General features: G+C 46.6%; 1 protein-coding gene across 1 annotated transcript in view; it reads left to right on the top strand.

Annotated features, from left to right (window-relative positions):
• Positions 1 to 27,915, top strand: part of LOC124619836 (dachshund homolog 1) — a 983,755-nt gene that overhangs the window by 385,791 nt on the left and 570,049 nt on the right. Inside the window, exon 3 of the mRNA XM_047146444.1 lies at positions 15,626 to 15,762. Within this exon, the coding sequence (XP_047002400.1) occupies positions 15,626 to 15,762 (137 nt within the window). The remainder of the gene's footprint in view (positions 1 to 15,625; positions 15,763 to 27,915) is intronic.

The following is a 27,915-nucleotide window of genomic DNA, read 5'->3' as shown; positions in this document are numbered from 1 at the left end:
TCCGGCCATTGAACTTCGTCTGTGCGAATGCGCACAGGTCTTACGGGAATCGTTACCTTAGCACGCGCGAGTAATGAGTGGATCTATTAGGAACATTACATATGTAGATTGTGGACAGCTGGGAATGTGGGTCTCACGGGAGGCGTGCAAGCGATAAGTCCCTGCAGTCGCGCTATTCATCTGCGTCCTCGGTGGCTCCGATGGATAGAGTGTCTGCCGTGTAAGCAGGAGATCCCGGGTTCGACTCCCGGTCGGGACACACATTTTCAGCTGTCCCCATGGAGGTATATCAACAACACCTGTCGGCAGCTGAGGGTTTCAATTAATTATCGTTTATTCTAGAGAAGCTGCACGGTCACAATGGTATTTGTTCTTTCAAGAACAGTTACTATCTTTATAAATTTTCAAAACTAATTTCGCACGAACCGTGCCTTTGCAAACTCTCTCCTTCTGTTCTTGGCGGACGAAAAGACGCGGTCGCCCAAGGTGAAAATGCCAATAGGAGTCAAAACGTCCTGAAAAATATCGTGGAAGGAAGGTCACAGTACGTCACCCAAACTATGAGTGAGTTGAACGAACACTAAGATGCTCCGAATTATGTGGATAGGCATTATGTAGAAGAGTCTGTGTTAAGGGGCCTCATGGCAAACAGAAAGGAAGCAAAGTGTTTTAACACCTCGGTGGGAAGCTATTAACAGCAAGGGATCAGAACTCTAAGATACGAGTACTTTGCTCTTTTAAGAACGGTTAACATGGTCCAAGCTGTCTCAGTCTTTTGCTCTTTAGCCAACACGTGTAACTTGCTGTACACCAATACGGGTAAGGCATTTACAGAAGTAGCTGTATTTTTCGCTTGCAAATAGTTTCATCCAAAAATAGTAAAAGAGTGAACCGTTTGGAACAAAATATCAGGTATTTGCTAATTTCAGTACCAGTTTGCAACTTTACCTCCTCTATCATATGGTTGAAATTGCACTACTCTATTTGAGGACCATCCGAAATTTAACGCAATACCGAGCGCTTTTTTTCCATTTTTTGATTGTCCAGATTGTAATGTAAATAAGCAGTCCGCTTTTCAGGTTGTTACAAAATTTGATGGTTTTTTCCATATCTTAATATAAAATAAAATTATAACTTATGAATCACACAAGATATTGTTACTGTGGAAAACACTCTCCTGGTGTTTTAAACGGTTCAAGAAAGATGGTCCCCGTTACGTGAGACCCGCTGTATACTTGCGCAACATTTTTGGAGTATTGGTTAGGCCTCAAGCACTGTCCTCGTGTAGCCGAGGTACGGCGGAAAGTCGCGAAGTGTACTGGGCGCTACCAAACACAGCAGTCGCTCCCGAGTCGCGACGCGTTAAGACGGTGTGTTCTTTGCGCAGATCCCGTGCGCACACGCGCCTGTTTGCCGGCAACTTAACTGCCGTCAGGGCAGGCAGCGCGGCCTGCAATTGCCGGCAAATATTTGTGTCGCGGCGCTGTTTTCGCAGCGGTTGCGCCAGGATTAGGCCAACACCTCCGCGGCTGATAATTTAAGGAGAGTAATTAGACCGGCGGACAGATAGCGATCTCGTCCCTCTGGCGGGAATTTATGGCGCCGGGTATGCGAGGGACGCTAGACGTGTGTTATGTAGGTGCCACGTCCGCCATAAATAGCGGTCTAAATGAATAACTGCCGCATCGCCGAATTACAGTAATTACCCAGCGGTTCACACTCTGGATCTCGTGGTAACGACGACGGAAACGCTCTTCGACAGTGAGCGGATGGACAGAATAAATACAGCGAGCTGGAGGTGGAGAATACTGGGGAGGTAGGAACAGAGAGGAAATTTGTGGCGGGCACTGGAAGATCCGCTATGAATCGTCGGGCTGTCGAGCAGCAGTTAGGATGAGCGGGCAGTGGACAGGAGCAGCACGATGCGAAAAGATGGACTGAGGCACTTTACAAGAATGGCTTCCTGCTATATAAAACCTCCTGTTCCTAACTGCAAATCTCTTCTACTACTTGCGCGCTACGTTACGAGAATAATTACGATCGTTTGTTCCATCTTTTCTATCGGGCATGAACCCTGCCTGACTGGTAACTAGCTTGAAATTAATTTTCTATTCTGCAGAATATAATGTAATGTGGCTGTCGATGTTTTTAGCGTAGATCTGTTAATGCCTAACTAAGGGAAAGCTTATTGCAAATAATGATTGCAAGGAAATTCGAAATGATTATCAAAGACTGTAATTCTCTTGGCTGACCACAAGTTTTCTGAATATAAAACAACCAGATGACTATTTTAGTGATCCTCATAATAATAAGATTAATGGTTCAAATGGTTCTGAGCACTATGGGACACAACTGCTGTGGTCATCAGTCCCCTAGAACTTAGAACTACTTAAACCTAACTAACCTAAGGACATCACACACACCCATGCCCGAGGCAGGATTCGAACCTGCGACCGTAGCAGCAGCGCGGCTCCGGACTGGAGCGCCTAGAACCGCACGTCCACCGCGGCCGGCAATAACATTAATGGTTGAGACCTGACTGTAGTATGTATCCATACGTTCGTCTAAATTAGTCCGCCTATTACCGTATGATATTTGCGCTAAATGTTTGCAACATCTTACTACAGAATACAGTCTTCATGTACTCACCATCAGACTTATGAGTCAGCAACGGGATTACGCTCTTGCTCAAAAAAAAGTGTTCAAAAATGTGTGTGAAATCTCATGGGACTTAACTGCCAAGGTCATCAGTCCCTAAGCTTACACACTACTTAACCTAAATTATCCTAAGGACGAACACACACACCGATGCCCGAGGGAGGACTCGAGCCTCCGCCGGGACCAGCAGCACAGTTCATGACTGCAGCGCCTGAGATCGCTCGGCTAATCCGGCGCGGCACTCTCGCTTAAAATGGGACGCTTTTCTATTTATAGTGAGTTCGATAAATTTCGTCAGTACCTATTATTTAGAGTCTTAATGAAAACCTGTCTTGTGAAGATTTTGTTCACACTCTCCCCTTCATTTTCTTTCTTCAAGCACTAGGTTGCGTAGCGTGTAACGACGTTACGTCTCCATTATGGTAGCGGTTTTTCCATTTTTTTGTCGGTTCTGTGCTCTTTGTAACCCTTGACTGATATAGACATATATGTGCACCGTTCCATTCGAGTGACTAATCTATTTTATTCTTCAGTGTCATATATACTGAAGCGCCAGAGAAACTGGTATAGGCATGCGTATTCAAATACTGAGAAATGTAACCAGGCAGAATACGGCGCTGCAGTCGACAACGCCTATGTAAGACAACAAGTGTCTGGCGCAGTTGTTAGATCGGTTACTACTACTGCAATGGCAGGTTATCAAGGTTGAAGTGAGTTTGAACGCGGTGTTGGCGCATGAGCGATGGGACACAGCAGCTCCGAGGTAGTGATGAAGTGGGGATTTTTCCTTACGGCCATTTCACGAGTGCACCGTGAATATCAGGAATCCGGTAAAACATCAAATCTCCGACATCGACGCGGCCGGAAAAAGATCCTGCGAAAACGGTACCAACGACGACTGAAAAGAATCTTCAACATGACAGACGTGCAACCCTTCCACAAATTGCTGCAGATTTCTATGCTGGGCCATCAACAAGCGTCAGAGCTCGAACCATTCAACGAAACATCATTGATATGGGCTTTCACAGCCGAAGGCCCCCTCTATAGCCTTGATGACTGCACTACACAGAGCTTTACGCCTCGTCTGGGCCCGTCAACAGTGACAATGAACTGTTGATGACAGGAAACGAGTTGCCTGGTCGGACAAGTCCCGTTTCAAATTGTATCGAGCGGATGGATGCGTACGGGTATGGAGACAACCTCATGAATCCATGGACCCTGTATGTCAGCAGGGGACTGTTCAAGCTGGTGGAGCCTCTGTAACGGTGTGGGGCTTGTGCAGTTGGAGTAATACCGGACCCCTGATACGTCTAGGTACGGCTCTGACAGGTGACACGTACGTAAGCATCCTGTCTGATCACCTGCGTCCATTCATGCAACCATTCCGAAGGACTTGAGCAATTACAGCAGGACAATGCGATACCTCAAACGTCCAGAATTGCTACAGAGTGGCTCCAGTAACACTCTTCTGAGTTTGAACACTTCCTCTGGCCACCACACTCCCCAGACATGAACATTATTGAGCATATCTGGGATGCCTTGCAACGTGATGTTCGGAAGGGATCTCCACCTCCTCGTAGTATTACGGATTTATGGACAGCCATGTAGTATTCATGGCGTCGGTTCCTTCCAGCACTATTTCAGACATTAGTCGAGTCCATGCCACGTCATGTTGTGACACTTCTGCGTGCTCGCGGGGGTCCTACACGGTATTAGGCAGGTGTACCAGTTTCTTTGGATCTTCAGTGTATAATCTCTCCTACTTTATTTTCAAATTTCATCCCCTTTCTATTCTGCCTTTTCTCAGAAACGTCATTTCTGTTTGCCACAACTGTTTTCCTCCCTCAATCGGTAGACTTCAAACCCCTGTTCCTTACAGTAGATAAGGAATAGCCATGGTATTTTTACATTTTAAATTTCCGAAGAAGCGTGTAACTAACTTGATGGAATCTCTTTATTTTATTTCAATGGACAACTTGCTCTAGAAGGCTCAAATGGCTCTGAGCACTATGGGAATTAACTTGTAAGATCATCAGTCCCCTAGAACTTAAAACTACTTAAACCTACCTAATGACATCACGCACACCCATGCCCGAGGCAGAATTCGAACCTGCGACCGTAGCGGTCGCGCGGTTCCAGACTGTACCGCCTAGAACCGCTCGGCCACCATGGTCGGCCTTCCTCTACAAGAAATAAGGTATACTGTAATAATCGTTTTCAGGTAATGATTAGAAAGACAGCGGATTCCAGTCCTATAAATACTATGGGTTTAATGCTAAGATAGTGAACTGTACGTCTCAGCCGGGGATTACTGTATGTCAAGAAAGCATCGGTTGAAAGGACACATTCTGAAGTATCAAAAAATGGTTCAAATGGCTCTGAGCACTATGGGACTTAACTTCTGAGGTCATCAGTCCCCTAGAACTTAGAACTACTCAAACCTAACTAACCTAAGGACATAACACACATCCATGCCCGAGGCAGGATTCGAAAGTGCGACCGTAGCGGCCGCGCGGTTCCAGACTGTAGCGCCTAGAACCGCTCAGCCACTCCGGCCGGCTGAAGTATCAAGGAATGGTCAATTTGGCAATGGTGTGAAGTTGGGGTGGGGGAGTGGGGGTTAAAAATTGTGGAGTGACACCAAGGCTTGACAACGATAAGAAGCAGAGATGACGAGGCTGGCGTGGAGGAGTTGCATCCAACCAGTCGTTGCACTGAAGACCACAACGACAACTCTGTGTTACCGCTAATTATCGCATGGCCATCCACAAAAGTATTTATTACCTGTTTTGTATTACTAGTGTGTATACTCCTCATCTACACCTTCCATTGCCGTAACACGTCGTTTGCAGGAGAACTTGTTACGTCTCTCTTTTTCTGTTGAAAACATACACGACGGCTGTTACGGTCGATAGGATGGGTCCGCACCTTCACCGGCACTGCGAGGCACACTTAAACATGATCGTAGACGTCCCCAGGGGCAGCGGCCGCCGCCGTGTCCCAGACGCGTCCTCCAGTCGCAGAGCGCCATCTGAGAGCGGAGCTGAGCTGTTTAGTGCCGCCACGGGTTTACAGGTTTACGACCGCTCCAGTATTTAACGTTATATTAGAGGCGGGCAGGTCCCCGGTGCGAGGGTGGGCTGTCTTTATGGCTGCGCTTCCCCCCGTGTCGTCGAGACTTCCCGACCTCCAACTCGGCGCCCGCTTCGCCGCAACAACAGAAACACGTCGTCAATCTGCGCGGAGGACCGGTAAGCACCTGCCGTTATACCGCACAATAGTCACTGCCGCCGCCGGAGGCAGTCTTTCGCCTGCGCGGGAATACGAAAAAAAAAAGTTCAGATGTGTGTGAAATCTTATGGGACGTAACTGCTAAGGTCATCAGTCCCTAAGCTTACACACTACATAACCTAAATTATCCTAAGAACAAACATACACACCGATGCCCGAGGGAGCACTCGAACCTCCGCCAGGACCAACCGCACAGTCCATGACTGCAGCGCCTAAGACGGCCCGGCTAATCCCGCGCGGCTAGGAATACGAAAAAGATTTATCAGGTTTTCATTAATGTGTCCATGAGAAACATACGCGATTTTGCTGAATGGGTTGTGAACTGCAGGACACGATGCCACAGAGAATAAGGAGCAAAGAAAGCAGAAATGCATTCCAGTGGAGGTACATCCACAGTGTGGTGTCACCGCCAGGTGGTAGCCTTTAAATCAGCCGCGGTCCGTTAGTATACGTAGGACCCGCGTGTCGCCACTATCAGTGATTGCAGACCGAGCGCCGCCACACGGCAGGTCTAGTCTAGAGAGACTCCCTAGCATTCGCCCCAGTTGGACAGCCGACTTTACTAGCGATGGTTCACTGACTACATACGCTCTTATTTGCAGAGGGGACAGTTTAGCATAGCCTTCAGCTACGTCATTTGCTACGACCTAGCAAGGCGCCATATTCAGTTACTATAATCTGAACAGATAATATTGTGAATCACGTACCGTCAAGAACGACGTTCATCATTAATGGATTAAAGTTAAGTAACGAACCAATTACGTCCGGTTTCTGAATTCTAATTCCTTGTCATGTTCCAGACCTCACGTCAGTACAGTCCTTCCCTCCTCACGCCAGCCTGCGTGAGCTAAAACGCGTGCATTTCGGCCTCCACTAGTAACACGGTGTTGGCTCTTCTGCCAACACAACACACAGAAAGGTAGAGGTAACATATTTTTGTCAGTGACCCCGGTATCAGCACCAGGCAGGTGGCCCGAAAGCGTGGGATATGCCAGATGCCCGAGGGGAACATACATCTCAATTGCCACTATCAGCATCACTTACAACGCATGCAGGCCGCTGTGGCCGAGCGGTTCAAGGAGCTTCAGTCCGGACCCGCGCTGCTGCTACGGTCGCAGGCTCGAATCCTGCCTCGGGCATGGATGTGTGTGATGTCCTTTGGTTAGTTAGGCTTAAGTAGTTCTGAGTCTACGGGACTGATGACCTCAGATGTTAAGTCCCATAGTGCTTAGATCCATTTGAGCCATTTGAAGCTTATTACCAACGGACTTGCATCTGCCACAACGATTTTATAGCTGGTTTGTTGCACAGACGACTATCGCTGTTTGGATTTCTGTCATCCATCTTGCTCACAGATGAGGCTATTGTTAAGAGGGGCGGTATAGTCAACGTCCGCAGCACCCACCGGTGGGCTACGGAGAATCCACTTGATATGCTGGAAACGAACCATCAAAACCAATGCAGGCTCAATGTGTGTGTGTGTGTGTGCGGACGGAAAGGGGGGGGGGAGAGAGTGTGTGGGTGGGTGGGGGGGGGGGGGGGTTGCACTGGCGCCTTGCGGGACAGTCATCGTTCCAGCGCTCCTGACAGACGAGTCAATTCTGCATATCCTGCGAGCGAACCTTTTTCCCTCTGCTGGAAGGCGTGCCTTTGGTGGTACGAAGGCTGATGTGGCCATTGCATCACGGTGCTCCATCTCGCTGTCCTCTTGAGTGAGGAGCTAAAACACTAGTACAGGCAGAACATTCCCGTTTCACGGTGTTTTCATGTGTGCTTTCAATCATTGAAATCTACACTGTCCAGGATATTTTATCTTCGCCTTCAAGTGGGTGTAACTACCTTTGAAGGCATATCTGGCCATATGTTTACTTGACTTTTTTTGCTCCTTTTTTTCTTCTGAGCAATAGTTTCCCGCAATCTGTCGCAAGTTACAAGAATCACCCTGTAGGGTAATGCAGTCTCACTCTTGCTAACTCGGTCATACATAAGCGAGCCCGTCTCCAATCAGGTGCACTTTAAGTGACTTAACTCACCTTGTGATCGATTTGGGAATATTGCAACTGCAGAAAATAAGATAATCTGAGGTAATGTGTTACAGAAGGCTGCTGAGAGTTAAGCAGACTCACAAGACAAGCAATGAGGAGGTTTGCCTCGGAATCGACGAGAAAGAAAGACATGTGAAACACTCGCTGGAAGAAGGGACATAATCATAAGACATTTGTTTAAACATATCAGATTAATTTCCGCTGGACTAGAGGGACCTAGAGTTCAAAAATTGTAGAGGAAGACAGAGATCACAAGATATACAAGAAATTATTCGGACGTTGAGCGTCTGTGTTACTCTGAGGTGAAGAGATCGCTAGAGGAGATGAAGTCGTGCCGGGTCGTATCAAACCATTAAGAAAATTAATGCCCTAAACAAAAACAGTTTTGTTTAAAAAAAAGGCCAAGTTACATCCTCAGAAGACATCTTCTGAGAGAGAGCATTAGAGAAACCAAAGCATGTGCTATATAATGTCAGTCGAACGAGCGAGCAAAGTTCTGCCAGAGAGGTTACAATATTCCGTTGTTTGAACTAGAAGTCGTGGTGTCTTATTTCGCTGATATATTTTTTCAGCTCACGTTCTCTAAGTATGATCCTCGTGTTTCTCATTTCGCTGATGTAACGTCGATTTGTTTGAAATCTATGGTCACAGCAGGGTGATTCTAAAATATTCACATCTCGGTCACATTAGAAATTAACTCTCATAAATTAAAGTGCAGCTGTGTGTAAAGGGGCCTGTTGAGGTATGAAGAACGAGCGAAATGTTACAAGCACGATCGTTCTACACAAACGTTTCGCAGTTACTGTAATACATTATTTCATCAAATGATACGTTTGTTCTTTTCCCCTCCTGCCAGTAACTGTAAGGCTGTTATCTGAATTTTTGTCTCCTTGCGTAGGTTTCCCAAGGATTTCGACGAGATCGACTGCGAAAAGTGCTGTACATTAGCCCAGAAAACACACGCTGTGTCGTGCACCACGTATCATACGAGGTGGGTCTAAACATTTCGCGATTTGATCAGATCGCGCCTTCGCAATTTGGCCAGTTCGTACCAGCCGAACTGCTTGATGAACTGGAAGCAATAGGGCGACAAGCATGATACAAGATGCATCTTTTCTGCAAGTCGGCATCATGACAGGTGAAACCAGCTCGATGTGGAGTAGAATAGGTGAGCACGGTCGCCGTCGGACGCTGTCTGTATTTCAACGGACAATGTACACCGTAGATGTTTCGATCGGTCGCAGAAGAGAGCTTTCGGCGGTTTCCAAAAGGACGTATATATGAATTTATTCAGTGACACCATTCACTTCTTAGACCTAGCTTATATGGTGAATTGGCATGTTCATAAAAGTGCGGACCCAGAAATCCGGTACGGTGTACAGAATAACAGTTACTCGCCGCAGCAGCTGCAATCCGCGAGTAACCGTCTTGAGCAGGTGGGCTGCCGCGAACTTTGCATCGCGATCCCCCCTCGATCTGCGCAGCTATTTACGCCGCCTCGCATCTGCAGTCGCCCCCGCGAACCTTTTTACGCTGCGGCGTGCCTCAAAAAGCTTCTGATACGAGACTGGCGAAGCACCGGCGCGAGGAGCCGCCGCAGAGCACAATGCGCAGGCGGCGCGAAGCGGAGATCACGGCGGGGAGCTGGCGGTGGCCCACTGCGAATGGCCTCTGCAAGGCCGCAGCGCGGCCGGGCGTTCCACCACTCAGGCGGACGGTGACAGGCGCTGGTCCCACCTCTACACATTGTTGTACCGAGCTGGACAAACTGCAGAAAGAACAGAAGCACAACATCATATTACCGTACCTAACGTGGTGTATATACCCTATAGGATGAACATCAACAAAAGCAAAACGAGGATGATGCAATGCAGTCAAAATAAATCAGGCGATGCTGAGGGAATTAGATGAGGAAATGAGACAGTGAAAGTAGTAAATGAGTTTTGCTACTCGGGAAGCAAAAAGCTGATGATGGTCGACATAGAGAGGATATAAAATGTAGACTGGCAATGGGAAGGAAAGCATTTCTGAAGAAGAGAAATTTGTTAACATCGAGTATAGATTCAAGTGTCCGGAAGTAGTTTTTGTATGGAAGCGAAACATGGACGATAAATAGTTTAGACAAGAAGAGAAAAAAAAATGTTCAAATGTGTCTGAAATCTTATGGGACTTAACTGCCAAGGTCATCAGTCCCTAAGCTTACACACTACTTAACCTAAATTATCCTAAGGACAAATACAATCACCCATACCCGAGGGAGGATTCGAACCTCCACCGGGACCAGCCACGCAATCCATGACTGCAGCGCCTAAGACCGCTCGGGTGATCCCGCGCGGCGACAAGAAGAGAATAGAAACTTACGAAATGTGGTGCTACAGAAGAAAGCTAAAGGTTAGATGGGTACATCAATGAGGAGAGGTACTGAACAAAATTGGGGTGGAGAGAAATTTGTGGCACAACTTGACTAGAAGAAGGGATCGGTTGGTAGGACATGTTCTGAGGCAAAAAAATGGTTCAAATGGCTCTGAGCACTATGGGACTTAACATTTGATGTCATCAGTCCCCTAGACTTAGAACTACTTAAACCTAGCTAACCTAAGGACATCACACACATCCATGCCCGAGGCAGGATTCGAACCTGCAACCGTAGCAGTCGCGCGGTTCCGGAATGAAGCGCCTAGTACCGCTCGGCCATCATGACCGGCAATAACGCTGTCGTTTACGGGAAAGCGCTGTAGGAGGATATACGACGACTCATACAGGATTTCCATTTAGGCTCAGTATGACGAAAATGGCAGTTTGCTCTAGATGTACACGAATTAAAATGCAGATGAGTAGGAAAAACAATCCAGTAACGTTCTAATATGTTATTAGTGGTGCGCTGTTAGAAACAGTAACGTCGATTTTGTGTCGTAACTTTCAGGATTCTCTACGCTTCGTATGATTTGAGCCGCAAATATTTCGGACAGCGAGCCGTTGTTAAGGCACACAGAGAGTGGCACAATATGAATACGCCACATCTGCTCCAATATTCTCAAGATCACATGTAACATCTCTCGTCAGATACCGTACATTCGTTTGGTAGGCCGATATACACGCCATTCCGACAGAAAACGAAAAAAAAACCACCCACACACACACACACACACACACACACACACACACAGATTTAGCAAAAGAGTCCGCTGCTTGAATCTGTACGTGCACACTGCCAACTAGTTGCAGTGTTCATTAAAAAATTACAAAATATCAGGTTGAACACATTACCAGGTGTGCAGACGCATGCGTACATTATCTGAAAATGCTTTAGACCGTGTCCGGAACATCAGCCTGCACTTTTGAAGGTGATCTATATAATTTGACAAATAACAGGTAGTATGCGCGGTACTTGGAGGAACAGCAATGTTTTAGGAACAGCTTTTGTTGAACTACTTTTTCTTTGCTAAAGTAAATAATTTTATACACAATTTTACAACGCTGTATCGAACTTCAATTCTTGAACGTATGATTTCACACTGATTTAATATCTTAATTTCTAGTTTTAATAAAATAGACAGATTCAAAATTTCTTTAGGCGACAGTCTACAGCATGAATATACTTTAGAAAATGCGTGTTAACTTTGCTGTTTTGAATTTTGCCCTTCTATTTCGACCAACATCCAGGAAAAAGCAAAGACCATACTACTTTTACTCTCTTTTACTCTGCGTCTAAGTGGACTGAGTAACAGTATCTCAGTGATAATTGTTGATGCGTATCATAATATGCCATGTAGTATGGAATTCGTCTGTAGGAAGCTATATGAAATGTGAAAGTATGATTTCTGCTTTTTCCTGGATGATGATTGAAAATCGGAACCGGTCGGAATAAAAGTGTGAAATTCAGCACAACAAAATTAACATGGATTTCCTAAAATTTAATGAAACAATCAGTCATGACAGCAAAGAGATGTTTTGTTTATGGTGACAGGTTTCAGCCTTGATAGACCATCCTCAGACCATAGGCGATCACCATCGGTGACCCGCATAGACGCTGAGCAGAGCTGTAGTACATCCCAGAACGCCAGTCGTCAGCTGACTGATTGTTTTATTAAAATTACAGATAGCTGTTTTTTCCATGTATGTTACCATAAATCTCTAGTGTTAGAAATATAAATGTCTTTTTATACAATGTCTGTGTACCTCATGTTAAAATTATATGTATGTGTGTGTACTAACATTCCCTACCTGTGCCATATCATGCACTCTAACGTTCCCTTTCATAGCTCCTGGGTCTGGTAAACATGCCAAACATCTACCAGCCCAGTCTTTCATTTCATAAACCGTCCTTCCTATCCTGATTGTTTAACACCCTTGCAGACACATAACCATTTAAATATTCAATGCACCGCCGCCCGTAAAAAAGTAAAAAAAAATGTACCTCATTTTTTAGAAGCTTCGGTGGAAAATACCGAGCAGATTCACAGTTTCATTTGCTGGATAATTCGAACATCGAATATCATATGAATTATCAGTGACTAAACGCATTAGTGGCTCAACGTCAGAAACGCTCGCTAGTGGGATATACGACTTTCTCTGGAGCATACGCAATGTTTCCAGTGGACAACATCAGTTCCAGGTGCTCTGTGCCTGGCGCACACAACCATAAATAGAAATGTGACCTCATTAGTACGACTGTAGGAGTAGGATGTACCCACACATCTTAATCGTGTGTTATGATACTGGTTGATTGACGTTCTTTTCTTTTCCTGCATTTCAATCATCACATTCATTATTTTGATGCCTCTTGGTGCGACAAAAATTACGATTCCAAGGAACAGAGATATGCTTGTGGCTTTTGAGCTTAAAATAAATGTTTCTGATGAACTGCGGAGGTGTTCTGTTGCTTGAGTCAGTATCACCGCGAATTTCAGGCTTAAAATTACTGTCGTAAGAGGCATATTTTGTCTTATCCGTACTGAAAATTACGCTCTACAGGGCGCGACATGATTCTCGGGAAAACGTGTGCCACATTCAGTCATAAAAATAGCGTCTTGTTTTGTTTAATGCTGTGCGATTCATTTCGAAAATTAGTGGCTAATTTTCAGGTTTTGTTTACAATTTTATCAGGTCTCCACATTTTTTCCTCGAATATTTGTTTGTCTGCTCTGAAAAGCGACGTAGATTTTTAGCTAAACTTAGCTTGTTTTCGTATCGGGCAAAGGACACGGCCAAGAAGCCGACGTAGAGGCATGTTGTAATTGTAAGAATCAGGAAAGAGATCAATAACTAAAAATATAACTTTTCCATACTTTTAGGAAAAGGTAACTGAACTTTTATGTCCAAATTACGAGAATAAAGAGACTATCAAAATGACTTTTCGGCTGCCTCCGTAGGTGAATGGCTAGAATTTGTGGATGATATGCGAAGGACCCACGTTCGATTCTCGGTGCTGCCAGGGATTTTGCCTGGGTAGGAGGAATTGAATGGTGTGCCCTGAACCTCTTGATAGCGACTGAGGATCTACTTGAGTGCAAATTACTGGAAAGTCAACAACGGCAGGGAGAGCGGTTTGCTGACCCCACGCCTCTTGATTCCGCATCAGAACGACGCCGTTGGCATTGGATGATGACATGGCGGTCAGTCGGTCCCGAATACTTCGTCTGGAGCAGAACGCGGAGCTGTGCTTGCAAAATATTTTTCGATCTTTTGGTAGAGGTCTGCATTACGTGCAGTATGAATAGGCGCTACGTACGACATACTACAGGACAGAACTAAATTCTAAATTGCAGTTGAAAATAATCGATTTATGAGATAAACCAAGCATAATATCAACTGAAATGTGGGAAGTAGAGCTTAGAAAGAACAGCGGGTAGATGAGGCTTTGGGAGATGGAAAAAAGAAAAGCATGTGGTAATCACGGTAGCGCGCCTCAGTTAGGTACAATGATTTTTTAAAACAAAAAAAGCCCTGGAAATGACTACATAACGTTCTAAATGCACTGTGCAGAGTTAAAAACGTATTTTTGAATGGTAACTAAAAAAAAAAAAAACTCCACAAGCCAAGATCTCTAAAAAGCGTTTTATTGGAGGACCGGTTTCGACAGAGCTATGCTGAGATCATCGGATCTTATGCAACATAAAATCCAATTATGGCAGCATAGCTCGGGATCTTATGCAACGTAAGAGCCAATGATGACAGCATAGCTCCGTCGAAACGGTCATCCAATAAAATGCTTTTCAGCGATCTTGGCCTATGAAGCTTTCTTCACTTACCGTAAACTGCAGATCGCCTCGAGACTGACCATGTCAGAAATATCTTCTTCTTCTTCTTGCGTTACGGCCTCTGCAGGACCACGGGTAGCCCCTTCGTGGACTGCATTTTCCTCCTCTTCTACCAGAACCTCTTCGTTCTTTCTCTTCTTCTCTCCCGCTCTTCTTCCGAGATCTTCAGTTTCCGTTTCTCCTGTCGGCTCCACTGGTGACACTCTAATCTTTTCCTGTATTCTTCTCTGTCATTGATCTCATGCATATTGGTCGGTGTATATTTGTTCTTCCAATTTTCCTTTCCATCGACCTTGATCCCCAATTCCAACCAGTCCTTCCGAAGTTCAACAACATACTTGGTTCGTGTCTTTCCCCTTGTCCTCCCTGTTGTTTCTCACACTCTCTTCGTCACTCTGTCCATATTCATCCTAACTACATGTCCAGCAAACCTTGTCCTTTTGAGTCTGATTTCCCCAGATATTGTTCTCAAGTTCCGGTTCAATTCTTCCCTAGGTCTTCGCATCCACCTCTCTCCACCATTTTGGGACCTAGTATTTTTCTCAGTATTTTTCTCTCTTCTTTCTCTAGTTGCTCTGCCCCATTTCTTCCTAGTGTCATCGTCTCAGCAGCATATAATACCGCATTCCTCACCGTTGCCTTGTAGTGGCTTATCTTTGCCTCTAGATATATTCTTTTTATTGTATATCTCTCTCGTCATGCAGAAGGCTGACCTCATCTTCTTTATCCTCTCTGTTATTCCCCAAAAATGGTTCAAATGGCTCTGAGCACTATGGGACTCAACTGCTGAGGTCATTAGTCCCCTAGAACTTAGAACTAGTTAAACCTAACTAACCTAAGGACATCACAAACATCCATGCCCGAGGCAGGATTCGAACCTGCGACCGTAGCGGTCTTGCGGTTCCAGACTGAAGCGCCTTTAACCGCACGGCCACTTCGACCGGCTGTTATTCCCCCCTTCCTCCTGTTCCTTCCTGTTATAAATTCTCCCAAGTATTTAAATCTGTCCATCATTTGCACAGTACCTTCCGGTGTCAGAAATATACATTACTTATGAGGCTTTGTGGGAGTACGATGTCTTTGGAATGCAGTTGGCTGGTTGCAATAGACATCAATTAGAGGACTTGACTTCTTCTGGGTAGACGTTACCGAGTCACTGATATTGGAGTTACCTCATTTCGATCAGGCTTCGTCTCGTTTCGTCATAGGCATCGGCAGAAGGGGCAGGTGATTTCCCCCTGCTTGTCGAGTGGCCCAGTCTTGAGTTGGGTAGAGAGGCGGCCGGCGGTGCTGGAGTCCCGGGTCCCGATCCCCAGTCCTACTAACGGGTGCCTCTAACCACAGTAACTCTGTGCAACTCCGCAGCTCCAGGCCTGGGCGGCCGCCGAAGCGGGCGTCGGTGGGGCTCAGCATCGCCGCCTCGCACCTGGCGCCGCACCACCACGCGCTCAAGAAGCACCGCCTCGACAACGGCGACTACCCCGGCTACGAGAACGGACACCTCGCCGGTAAGTCCAGCTCCACTCCAGCTCTCTCTCTGTCTGCTGATCACTGCGCCAAGCGGCTACTTCCAGCGCTGAAGTCTCTTTCAAGCAGGGCTTTAATAGGAGCAGGAGTTTTACGCCGCGTGGAAGTCGGATGGTGGCTGATGTATTGAATCGCGACGCAATTTGTGTGTTCCATCCTCATTACGAGGGTGCGAGTGTTACAATTAACTATCATTTATGCGTCGAAAACAAGAATCTTGGTTGCCTAGAGAACGTCCATCCAGTGACCGTTGCAGCGTTAGACCCTTGGAGAGAAGTCGGCTGGTGACTGATGTATTGAATCGCGACGCAATTTGTGTGTTCCATCGTCATTACGATGGTGCGAGGGTCACAATTAACTGTCAGTTTTGCGTCGGAAACAAGAAACTTGGCACCCAAGAGAACGTCCATCCAGTGACCGTTGCAGCGTTAATTCCTTGGAGAGAAATTGGCTGGAGACTGATGTATTGAATCGTGACGCAATTTGTGTGCTCCATTGACAATACGAGGGTGCGAGGGTTACAATTAACTTTCGGTTTTGCGTCGGAAACAAGAAACTTGACTCCCAGTAGAACGTCCGTCCGGTGACCGTGGCTACGTTACTGGCGTAGAGAGAAGTCGGTTGGAGGCTGATGTATGGAATCGCGACACAATTTGTGTGTTCCATCGCCATTAAGAGGGTGCGAGGATTACAATTAACTGTCAGTTTTGCGTCGGAAACAAGAATCTTGGCTCCCAAGAGAACGTCCATCCAGTGACCGTTGCAGCGTTAGACCCTTGGAGAGAAGTCGGCTGGTGACTGATGTACTGAATCGCGACGCAATTTATGTGTTACATCCTCATTACGAGGGTGCGAAGGTTACAATTGAATGTCAGTTTTGCGTCGGAAACAAGAAACTTGACTGCCAGGAGAACGTCCATCCGGTGACCGTGCCTGCTTTAGTCGCGTAGAGAGAAGTCGGCTGGAGATTAATGTATTGAATCTCGACGCAAATTGTGTGTTCCATCGTCAATACGAGGTTGGGAGTGTTAGAATTAACTGTCAGTTTTGCGTCGGAAACAAGAAACTTGACTCCCAGGAGAACGTCCATCCAGTGACCGTTGCAGCGTTAGACCCTTGGAGAGAAGTCGGCTGGTGACTGATGTATTGAATCGCGACGCAATTTGTGTGTTCCATCGTCATTACGAGGGTGCGAGGGTCACAATTAACTGTCAGTTTTGCGTCAGTAACAAGAAACTTGACTCCCAGGAGAACGTCCATCCGGTGACCGTGGCTACGTTAGTCGCGTGGAGAGAAGTCGGCCGGAGGCTGATGTATTGAATCGCGACGCAATTTGTGTGTTCCATCGTCATTACGAGGGTGCGAGGGTTGCAATTAACTGTCAGTTTTGCGTCGGAAACAAGAAACTTGGCTCCCAAGAGAACGTCCATCCAGTGACCGTTGCAGCGTTAGACCCTTGGAGAGAAGTCGGCTGGTGACTGATGTATTGAATCGCGACGCAATTTGTGTGTTCTATCGTCAATACGAGGGTAGGAGTGTTACAATTAACTGTCAGTTTTGCGTCGGAAACAAGAATCTTGGCTCCCAAGAGAACGTCAATCCAGTGACCGTTGCAGCGTTAGACTCTTGGAGAGAAGTCGTCAGGTGACTGATGTACTGAATCGCGACGCAATTTATGTGTTCTATCCTCATTACGAGGGTGTGAAGGTTACAATTAAATGTCAGTTTTGCGTCGGAAACAAGAAACTTGACTGCCAGGAGTACGTCCATCCGGTGACCGTGCCTGCATTAGTCACGTAGAGAGAAGTCGGCTGGAGATTAATGTATTGAATCTCGACGCAAATTGTGTGTTCCATCGTCAATACGAGGTTGGGAGTGTTAGAATTAACTGTCAGTTTTGCGTCGGAAACAAGAAACTTGACTCCCAGGAGAACGTCCATCCAGTGACCGTTGCAGCGTTAGACCCTTGGAGAGAGGTCGGCTAGTGACTGATTTATTGAATCGTGACGCAATTTGTGTGTTCCATCGTCAATACGAGGTGGGAGTGTTACTATTAACTGTCAGTTTTGCGTCGGAAACAAGAAACTAGACTCCCACCGCATTTGTGTTTTCCCAGAAAATGAAACCGCAAGAGCATTAACTACCCAGTTCACACGTGCTGTCTGGAAACAATTATCGAAAAAAGAGTTTTTATTTCAACTTTACAATATTAATGGATTAAGTGGGAGAGAAAGACAGGAAAATCCTATCCGTGCTGATAGTTAAACGTATAATGGACGATGAAGAAGAGGATTAGTTGTTCCAGACTTACGCGAAGCCCAGAAAAACAGACAGCTAATTTAACTGAAAGTGTATGGTTCCAGAGACATTTTCAAGTCAGGTGTGGGACTTGGAAAGATCTGTGAAACCTTATAGTTTCATTAGTTTAAAGCGCCTATGCTTGTGTTTCAGGTAGAATCGCTAGTTTCGTTCGAAGCAGAGGCATTATTCCAACAGAGTTTTACAGCCTCTACATTGTTGTTTGAGTTTAGGGGGTAATATCAAGTGGGCTGGGACGCGTGAATGGGAATTTGAATTGAGAAAGGACGCTTTCAAAGGTAGTCCGTGCAGTTGTGCAAAGCCACTGACTGTGCCGGTGTGGCGAAGTACACTACTGCCCATCAAAATTGCTACACCACCAAGATGACGTGCTACAGACGCGAAATTTATTTGTACCTCATCACATCACTCCATTTCACTTTAAGCGTTATTCTGCAATGTTTCTTCTTTCCTTCTGAGTGTCCACAATTCACTCTCGACAACACTACTCTCCAGATAAAACACGTCACGGATCTCATTCTTACTTTTTCTGCAGTTCTCTTTCCTGTCAATAAATCCTCGCCTCTTCAAACGCTTTTGTACCCACATATATTTTATTCCTTATTTTCTACACGCAGCTACCATTTTCTATCACCTAACTTGCTATATATGCAGATGGCCCACAACTCCACCGACAAACATCCTGAGGTGGCAACATGCACCAAAACAAGAAAAAATGCCTAGTAAACGTAGGCTATAAAATGCATACCTTAAGACCTATAACCACTTGTTCAGTAAAAGATATGTGTTTCACACTTGCGGAGATGAAAATGTGCTCACAGCTCTTAAGTTATGCTCTTTATAGCCCATAGTTACTCAACATTTTTTTCTTGTTTTTGTCCATGCTACCACCTCTGGAAAGTTGTCAGTGAGGTTCCAGATCACTCCTGTATAGATCAACGAAAAGGCCCAATATATTTTGATTTCATGGTTGGAATTCTCGGTATTCAGCCATAACGTAAAATTTGTAAGAGGATGTATCCGCAGTTGTTTAAAGGGGAATGATCACATAAAACTACTTACAGTAACGTCAGATTCATAGGAAGAATGGCTACGAAATGGAAATCCACCACAGAACCGATGTAGATCGATTCTTGAATATTCATCATCAGTTCGGAATGCTCATCTCGCGAGATTAGAAGAGGAGATACATGAAATGCAAAAGAAGTTGGAAATTTTTGGTAAGTTCCTATGGGACCAAACTGCTGAGGTCATCGGTCCCTAGGCTTACACACTACTGAATCTAACAAACTAATTTACGGTAAGGACAACACACACACACACACACACACACATACACACACACACACACACACACACACACACACACGCGCGCGCGCGCGCGCGTGCGCGCGCACACACACACACACACACACACACACACACACACACACCCATGCCCAAGAAAGAACGAACCTCCGACGGGGGGAGCCGCGCGAAAATACAAAGGAGAGTTGCGATTTGACAAAGGTTGGTTCATTAGGTGCGAGAGCATCGCAGGGATGCTTATCCAGCTCCAGTGACGGACCCAGGCGAGGCGTCAGCATGAAGAAAGGATGCAGTGTTAAAATTCCGAGAGTCTGTTTTCGAACAGCATTCAGGAGACGTATGACTTCTTCCCACATGCAGCGTCTTTCAAAGTCCTTGCATGAAACGTGTAGGTGTGACAGATCACGTCATGGGAAACAACTTCTGTCATATAGAGAATGTTCGCTGACGCTTCTCAGCAGTGCTAGGAGACTTCTTGTATTAGTTATGCTCCCGAGAGGCGAATGGGCGTAGGGATTCTACGATGTGAGTATGCCTTGCGTGTTGCCTACAATACAGTCATCTGCTCCGTACTAAATAGCAGAAAAATTAAAGTTCCTCATTCGCTTGTAAGTAGTACGAAGCACACCTGGTTAGTATACGCTGCTAGTTCGGTGAAATCTCGTCGTTCCAAGGCCAGCTAATACTAACATCGCCGAAATTTTTGTGTTTGACAAAAGTTGTTCCATATGACGTCATCTGTTACTGCCAGATGTTTCAAGCAAAGATTTTGAAACACACTGTATATGACGCTAATTGAACATACAAAATCAGAAAAAAATGTGCTCATGAGGTGGTGTAGTGACAGTCTTTCTGCCCAAGCACAGTTCTCCCTCTATCACGGAAGAAAGTGTTGTGCCACGTGATACGAGTGGAGGATTATTCAAAGTCTACGACTGAAATCAGACGATATGATTGTGATTGTACTGTGTGTATATTGTGTGTCACATCTTCGATCAGTGATGTAAACAGCTACTAAAAGTTTGGAAGTTACAATAGGAGATGAAAACTTGTAGGCGTAGACGGTGACTGAAAACTGGGGACAGAATATGGAAGATGTTCGGTGTGGTTGGGATGAAAAAACGGAAATCTTTAGCGCAGGACAGGAAGAGAAAGGCATCTTGCGGACAAAAAAAAATTAATGTCTGTTTGGTGTATCAAGTCTTTGATACTTCAAGCGTTCTCGTATTTTCCTCCACATACTGTGTACTTACGCGCGTGTTGATGTGATATTGGGCAGATGAAGTGAAATTTCTGTGATCGCAACTCCGGCGTTTGTCGTTACTGAGCGCAAAATGAGAATCGATCTATAAATCACAGTGCTAGGCGCAAATGCGAGGGAGCACAGAAGCGGTGGTCTGAGTGCTTGCGGGCGTCCCGCCGTCCCCAGAGAGGACTCGCGAGACGTACAAATTGAGTTTGACCTGACGCGATGCTGGCACCGTGCCCCCAGCCAACCGCTCGCACTGTTCTCTCTTCTTCCCCCTTTCTCCTCCTACGCAGTTACCCTCCTCCTCCTCTTTCTTCTCCTCCTGCCCCTCTCTCCCCACCCCTCACCTCCTCTCCCCCTCCGCCACCCTTCCCTCCCATCTCCCCATACCTCGCTACCGCCATTTCTATTCATTAACGTTTCCATTAAAGCTTATTTGCTTTCCTGTCAGCAACTTGTGTTAATAACGAAACAATGTATCTTGTGCTGACGGCACAAGGTGCCGCGGAAACCTCGTTCGCCATTCTTTTCCCTTCTTCCTCTGTGTCCTCGCGCGGCGCCGTTCTGCTGACGCGCCCGCCGGCCGCTGCCTAACCTGTCCCACTCCTCCACTCATCTCGCTCCTCTCCCTCCCCAACTCTCTCTCTCTCTCTTTCACACACACTCACGCGTGCGCACACAGTCGCGCGGGGTAGGGCACCGCGAGGAGAACGCCGGTGCTTTCTCTCGGTAATTGAGTCAATATTAGTAGCGGGAGTACACTCCGCTGCAAGGATACGAAATTGCGGGCCAGGTAAGCGGCTGGCCGACCGCCCTCTTCGGTTCGCCGCTTTCGTGCCTGGAAATGGACGCCGTGGATTGCTCCAGAATGAGATGCGGTGAGGGGGCGGCGGGGGCGGCGCGCACAGTGCGAGAGGAGAGAGGGAAACAGAGCCGCCGCCGCTTTTGGAAGTGCTGGCGATTACTACCGGCAACGTGCGAAAAATCGATTAGCCCGCGAGCTTTTACGTGAAGTGTCGGGCGAGGCGGTAATAGTGCCGGCCGGGAAGGGTAGACGCTCTGCGCGCCCCCTGATGGTCGCGGGGACGGCACGTAACGCAACAGCGCTCGTGGAAGCCGTACCGAGGATGGAGAGCGTAACCGAAACGCTAATAGCTCTGCACCGCCAGCCGTGGCAACAGGCGGGATGGCTCGTAGTCGTCTCTTCCGACCGTCACAACTTTATTTTCCGCACCGGCAACATGTGTGACGCACTATCATCTCGCAGTTTGGAAACTGAAGCGTAGCAGCAACTGTGCTTTCGGTACGCGACAGGCGGCTGTTTTCGCACAGCATGTGAGTTTTTTATGGTTATGGCGCGGAGGAGAGACGTAGTAACACATTACTAAGAATAACTCACGTACGTGTAATCGGTATAGACGATAAGGGGAAAGGTCAATGCTCTACACCTCTTCGACTTGAACGTGAATGAAGATCACTGTCTAACTAGGTCATTACAGACGGAGCACAACCGGGGAAGTGACAGTATCACGAAGGAAATCGTTAGTGTTTACATCATCTACGTATATTCTCCGCAGCGCATAGCAGAGGGTGCTTTGTACCTATATTAATGTTTGTCTCTCCTAATCCATTCGCATACTGAGCGAGGAAAAAAAATGTACGCACCCTTATCTCTCTAGTCTAATTCTCGCGATTCCTCCGCGTGATATACGAATATGGCAATATATGTGCTATGAATGCATCCAACAGTGTTTCCGGATAACTGCCTCGCATCTGCTCCAAGGATTCCCATTTAAGTTCTTCGCGAATTTCTGTTTCAGTACCGTCCTGTTAAGATGCTTGCAGCGCGTTTTTGGATTCGTTCGAAGTCTGTGATTATGCCCACTTGATAAGGACTCCAGACGCTAGAGTAGAAGAGAATTAGTCACATCAGCGCCTAGTACTCCATTTGCTTTACAGATTCACAACTACTCCGCAGTACCCTTGCAGCAAATCTAAACCTGTGGGTCACTAGCCCTAATACCGATTTTACGCGTTCGTACCATTTCATATTCTCTTCAAAAAATGGTTCAAATGGCTCTGAGCACTATGGGACTTAACAGCTATGGTCATCAGTCCCCTAGAACTTAGAATTACTTAAACCTAACTAACCTAAGGACATCACACAACACCCAGCCATCACGAGGCAGAGAAAATCCCTGACCCCGCCGGGAATCGAACCCGGGAACCCGGGCGTGGGAAGCGAGAACGCTACCGCACGACCACGAGATGCGGGCATATTCTCTTCAGTGGACTCCCGCGCCGTTCGTCTTATGCAATTTTAGGGAAAACACAGAAAATTCCCATTCGGATGGCCGAATTTCAGTTATCAGTATTTTTATTTACACTTCTTTACATCGTTAAAATCTGTAAAAATAAGCAGTCAAATACAATAATAGTCGACCGTCTCGAAAACAGTGTGCAGTACCTGCATAAACGGAAGGTTAATACATCTCCATCTGGACTACCATTTCGACAGCACCATCGTTAACGATGTGCTAAGGATATAGCTTGAAAATGAGCATAGGGTTCGAAATGAGTTCATAGCAATCAGAAGAGCTCAATAAAAACATTATAGCAGCGTAATTGGTTTTTCAATGTATAATGTCCTTACAAGAATTTGAGTTGCTTCCGAATCTGAGTCCACTGCTATAACCACAGCGTTACCACTAACTATCCTGAAGATGAATAGAGTCGTAAAAAGGCTATCACCCAAAGGATTTTACTGAAACCAAGGAAAACATTATTCGAGAGTCTACAGCATGGGGCAGGCGACGGGGACTGATTTGAACTATAGCAGTATGCACTTCCTAAATACATCCACATCTTTAGTGCCCAGGTGATGCTACTTTATGGCATTGCACATAATGTGACAGTCTGCTTCCATGTTTGTTTTCCCCGCCCTGTTGCATTCACGAACATTCAACTGTAGGAGCAAGCGTATAAACCCTACACCTGTAAGCGAGAGGAAGTAATATGTAACATAGACACTCTCTGATCTGAAGTATCAGGACGACCCTATGTAATTCGAAATTGACCACCAGATGTCAAGAGAGGCGTATCCACCAGTATAAAAGGCAATGGGGGATACTGTGTTGCCAGTAGAGAAGAAGTAACAGCAAAATGGATCGGTCAAGAGAGCTCAGTGAGTTCGAACATGGACTGGTCATTGTATGTGGGATCCGTACCAGGTCGGGTTGACGGAGGAGATAGAGAAGATCCAAAGAAGAGCGGCGCGTTTCGTCACTGGGTTATTTGGTAACCGTGATAGCGTTACGGAGATGTTTAATAAACTCAAGTGGCAGACTCTGCAAGAGAGGCGCTCTGCATCGCGGTGTAGTTTGCTCGCCAGGTTTCGAGAGGGTGCGTTTCTGGATGAGGTATCGAATATATTGCTTCCCCCTACTTATACTTCCCGAGGAGATCACGAATGTAAAATTAGAGAGATTAGAGCGCGCACGGAGGCTTTCAGACAGTCGTTCTTCCCGCGAACCATACGCGACTGGAACAGGAAAGGGAGGTAATGACAGTGGCACGTAAAGTGCCCTCCGCCACACACCGTTGGGTGGCTTGCGGAGTATCAATGTAGATGTAGATGTATGTCACCTGAGTGATAAGTGCATCAAGGACATTGCAAGCCTTCGAAAGCTGCCCAAGAGTGACGTGATTGTGAAGTGGAAATGCGAAGGAACAACGAGCGCTAAACCAAGACCAGGCGATCCTGATGTACTGACGGACAGGGACAGTCTAGCATTGCAGAGGGTGGTTATAAAAAAGTAGTATGGAGTCGTTCTTGAGTCCAGGTAGCACAATGATTGTGAGTAAGGAGTTGAAAAGGATGGTGCAAAATGCTCGAGCAGCTCCTGATTAGCCACACATTTCTGTTGTCAGTGCTAAGGGCTGATTGAAATGCTGTAAAGAGCGATGCCACTCGACGGTGGATGACTGAAGACTGGTGATTTGGATTGATACTCACTCAATACCCCGTGCACTCCGATGGAAATGTTTGGGTTTGGCGCGTTCCAGGAGAACGCACTTGCCCGCGAAAGGCAAAGGTCCCGAGTTCGAGTCTCGGTCCGGCACACAGTTTTAAACTGCCAGGAAGTTTCATATCAGCGCACACTTCGCTGCAGAGTGAAAATATTCTGAGCCGTATTGGTTCGTTTAAAAAGGGACAGCCGATTTACCTCTCTAGCTTTCCCGAATCAGAAGTCGTACACGTCATCGACGAGACTTAATCCCTTATTTCCCTTCTTTTCTTCGATGAAGAATAAGCTGTCATTTCGTTTTAAAGGTCCGTACAGTTGCAGTGTTGCCTGCCAAGGACTCGCAAGCGCTCTCCTGCGCCCGGGCACTATTGACGTGTACAGCGGATAGGCCGGTCTCTGTCTGACTGCCGCCTACGCAGGCGGCGTCACGCGCAGCTGCCTTCCGAATGGGCGTCTGACAGGCGTGCCGCGTGTCCGAGCTCGCACGGCCGGCCGCTAAGCAAATACCTTTTGTCTGTGCTCAATGAAGACTCCGGCCGGCGCCGTCTGTTTGCCGGCGTCCTTTTTCCCATTCATTATTTTTATTATCTCCGCGGACTCGCATTGTGGCGACGGCTGCTAATTGTTTGTTTTGCCCTGTTTATGCAAACAGCCGGCCAGGTGCGACACAATGGGCCGGCGGGCTACGCGCGACGGCGCGATTCGCCGACGCCGACGGCGCCGCCTTTTGTGGGCGGCGGGAATCTTATCAAAACAGTCATTACTGCCGCGGCCGCCTCGCGCCTATTTAAATTATCCCGCAAACTGCCCAGTCCCGCTCCTTTGTGGCACGCCGGCTTTCTGTAGCGGCCCTCAAGAGGAACGCTCCACTGCGCAAATTGCGTGCGCGCTTCCGCGGGCAGATCTCCGAGACGGACACCATCGATCACGTCAGTACCTTTTGCAGCTGTGTGTCGAGCTGACTTAACGCCCATTTCACACTCGTCCGGCAGCCGTCTATGCGGCACCGTGTACGCGGCAGGCCGCCGCGGGGATTTCACATTTATTTGGCTGTTGTGCACGGTACGGTAGCGCCCGTCATTTTCTTCCTCCTCAGTTACCCAGCACGGTACTAGCGAAATGGAACGAGAACAAACGCTGCTATGGCTTTTAGTTTATCGTCACTTAAAAAGAAAGACAAACAGGGTACAGTGGATTCATCCAATCAATCCTAGCAATACTAAAATTTTTCCATAGCGCACATTACCAGGGGGGGGGGGGGGGAGGAGGGGGGTGCAATGGGGTGGGGGTACTTCATACCCACACGGAAAATAATTTTTAAAAAAATCGTTAACTGCTGTTGAATTATGTTAACAACACACTTTTTGTAGAGGTACTGATCTCTACTTAGGAACTTAGGATCTGAAAATACCTCTTAGTACACTCTTAGCAATATAAATGCATTTCAGTAGCATGTGGAACCGACTTTATGACAACAAAAAAATTAAAAATTCAAATTTCGTTCATTGTTGTTGACTTTTACTCCCAACATACTTTTTAAAGAAGTAAGTGCTCTACCATCAGGAGAGCTTCTATAAAGTTCGGAAAGTAGGAGACGAGGTGCTGGCAGAAATGAAGCTGTGAGGACAGGCGTGAGTCGTGCTGGGTAGCTCAGATGGCAAAGCACTTGCTCACGAAAGGCAAAGGTCCCGAGTTCGAGTCTCGGTCCGGCACACAGTTTTAATCTGCCAGGAAGTTTCATTCCAGAGGGTGTTTTCTAACAGGATAGCGCTCGCCCACATACTACTGTTGTAACTCAACATGCTCTACAGTGTGTCTACAGAGTGCCTTGGCCCCCTGGATAGCCATATCTGTCTCGAATCGAGCACATATACGATATTATCAGACGACAACTCCCACGCCATCCACAACCAGCATTAATTGTCCCTGTACTGACTGACCAAGTACAACACGCATGCAACTCCATACCGTAAAGTGACATCCGCCACCTGTACAACACAATACATGAACGTTTGCATGCTTGCATTCAACGTTCTGCAGATTAACCGGTTACAAATGTACCAACATTTCACTTTGCAACAGCTTATCTCATGCTTACATTAAGGTGTGATCTTGGAATTTAATCACTTACGAATATTACCTAGACAAATGTATTCCCGTAATTTGATTTCTCTACATGAACCACTTTGGTGTTGCTATTTACACTACTGGCCATTAAAATTGCTACACCACGAAGATGACGTGCTACAGACACGAAATCTAACCCACAGGAAGAAGATGCTGTGATGTGCAAATAATTAGCTTTTCAGAGCATTCACACAAGGTTGCCGCCGGTGGCGACACCTACAACGTGCTGACATGAAGAAAGTTTCCAACCGATTTCTCATACACAAACAGCAGTTGACCGGCGTTGCCTGGTGAAACGTTGTTGTGATGCTTCGTGTAAGGAGGAGAAATGCGTACCATCACGTTTCAGACTTTGATAAAGGTCGGATTGTAGCCTATCGCGATTGCGGTTTATCGTATCGCGTCATTGCTGCTCACGTTGGTCGAGATCCAGTGATTGTTAGCAGAACTGGTTAAAAGTCTCGGTCACCTCTTGTTCGCATTGACGGCACTTTGAACAGTGCACGTTACATTTCAGATGTATTACGACCAGTGGCTCTACCCTTCATTCGATCCCTGCGAAACCCTACATTTCAGCAGGATAATGCACGACCGCATGTTGCAGGTCCTGTAGGGCCGTTCTGGATACAGAAAATGTTCGACTACTGCCCTGGCCAGCACATTCTCCAGATCTCTCACCAATTGAAAACGTGTGGTCAATGGTGGCCGAGCAACTGGCTCGTCACAATACGCCAGTCGCTACTCTTGATGAACTGTGGTATCGTGTTGAAGCTGCATGGGCAGCTGCGCTTGTACACGCCATCTAAGCTCTGTTTGACTCAATGCCCAGGCGTATCAAGGCCGTTATTACAGCCAGAGGTGGTTTTCTGGGTACTGATTTCTCAGGATCAATGCACTCAAATTCCGTGAAAATGTAGTCACATGTCAGTTCTAGTATAATATATTTGTCCAATGAATACCCGCTTATCATCTGCATTTCTTCTTGGTGTAGGAATTTTAATGGCCAGTAGTGTACTTTCCGTCAGTGTGTATCAGTCACGCCGTAACCACCTCAGAAATATGCAGATGATTACGTAGTTTGCGATATACAGACGCAACGTGTG

Source organism: Schistocerca americana, chromosome 6 (genome assembly GCF_021461395.2).
Source record: "Schistocerca americana isolate TAMUIC-IGC-003095 chromosome 6, iqSchAmer2.1, whole genome shotgun sequence".
Classification (NCBI taxonomy): Eukaryota; Metazoa; Arthropoda; class Insecta; order Orthoptera; family Acrididae; genus Schistocerca; species Schistocerca americana.
The sequence above is the reverse complement of the archived record's forward strand: the minus strand, read 5'-3'. Positions and strand labels throughout refer to the sequence as shown.